This window comes from Carlito syrichta, unplaced genomic scaffold (assembly GCF_000164805.1).
Source record: "Carlito syrichta isolate Samal-C Ts95f unplaced genomic scaffold, Tarsius_syrichta-2.0.1 Scaffold311904, whole genome shotgun sequence".
Classification (NCBI taxonomy): domain Eukaryota; kingdom Metazoa; phylum Chordata; class Mammalia; order Primates; family Tarsiidae; genus Carlito; species Carlito syrichta.
Window position 1 is genome coordinate 181,032 of NW_007256000.1, and position 367 is coordinate 181,398.

The window sequence follows — 367 nt, forward strand, 5'->3', positions numbered from 1 at the left end:
CTATGTCGATGGCGAAGCGCTTGGCGTTCTCCAAGTTGCGGAAAATCTCGTCCGGGGGTAGCGTGATGCTCTTGTCCAGGCTGTCCCCGCTGCTCCCGCTGCCGCTCGCTCCACACTCCGCCATTTTGAAAGTGCCCGGCCAGCCTCATCAGCCATGGAGATATATGCGCATATATTTGACTGCTAAACGCCCCCGTGCATATATTATGCTAATGACCCCCGGGCCCGCCCCTCCCGCCGCTGAGGACTCGGCCGCCGCGGGGCGGGTTCTGGCCAGTCCTGGGTAGGGGTCGGGGAGGCTCGGGGCTGCGGTAGGGTGGGCGGTTATCCCGCAGAGGTGGGACATCGACACAGAACATCTGGTATG

At 62.7% G+C, this 367-nt stretch overlaps 1 protein-coding gene across 1 annotated transcript in view; it reads right to left on the reverse strand.

The window, feature by feature from the left end:
• The window catches only part of PANK4 (pantothenate kinase 4), a 16,480-nt gene extending 16,344 nt beyond the window's left edge, over window positions 1–136 (reverse strand). Inside the window, exon 1 of the mRNA XM_021718183.1 lies at window positions 3–136. Coding sequence (XP_021573858.1) covers window positions 3–124 — 122 coding nt within the window. The 5' untranslated portion in view covers window positions 125–136. The remainder of the gene's footprint in view (window positions 1–2) is intronic.
• Window positions 137–367: the final 231 nt, after the last annotated feature.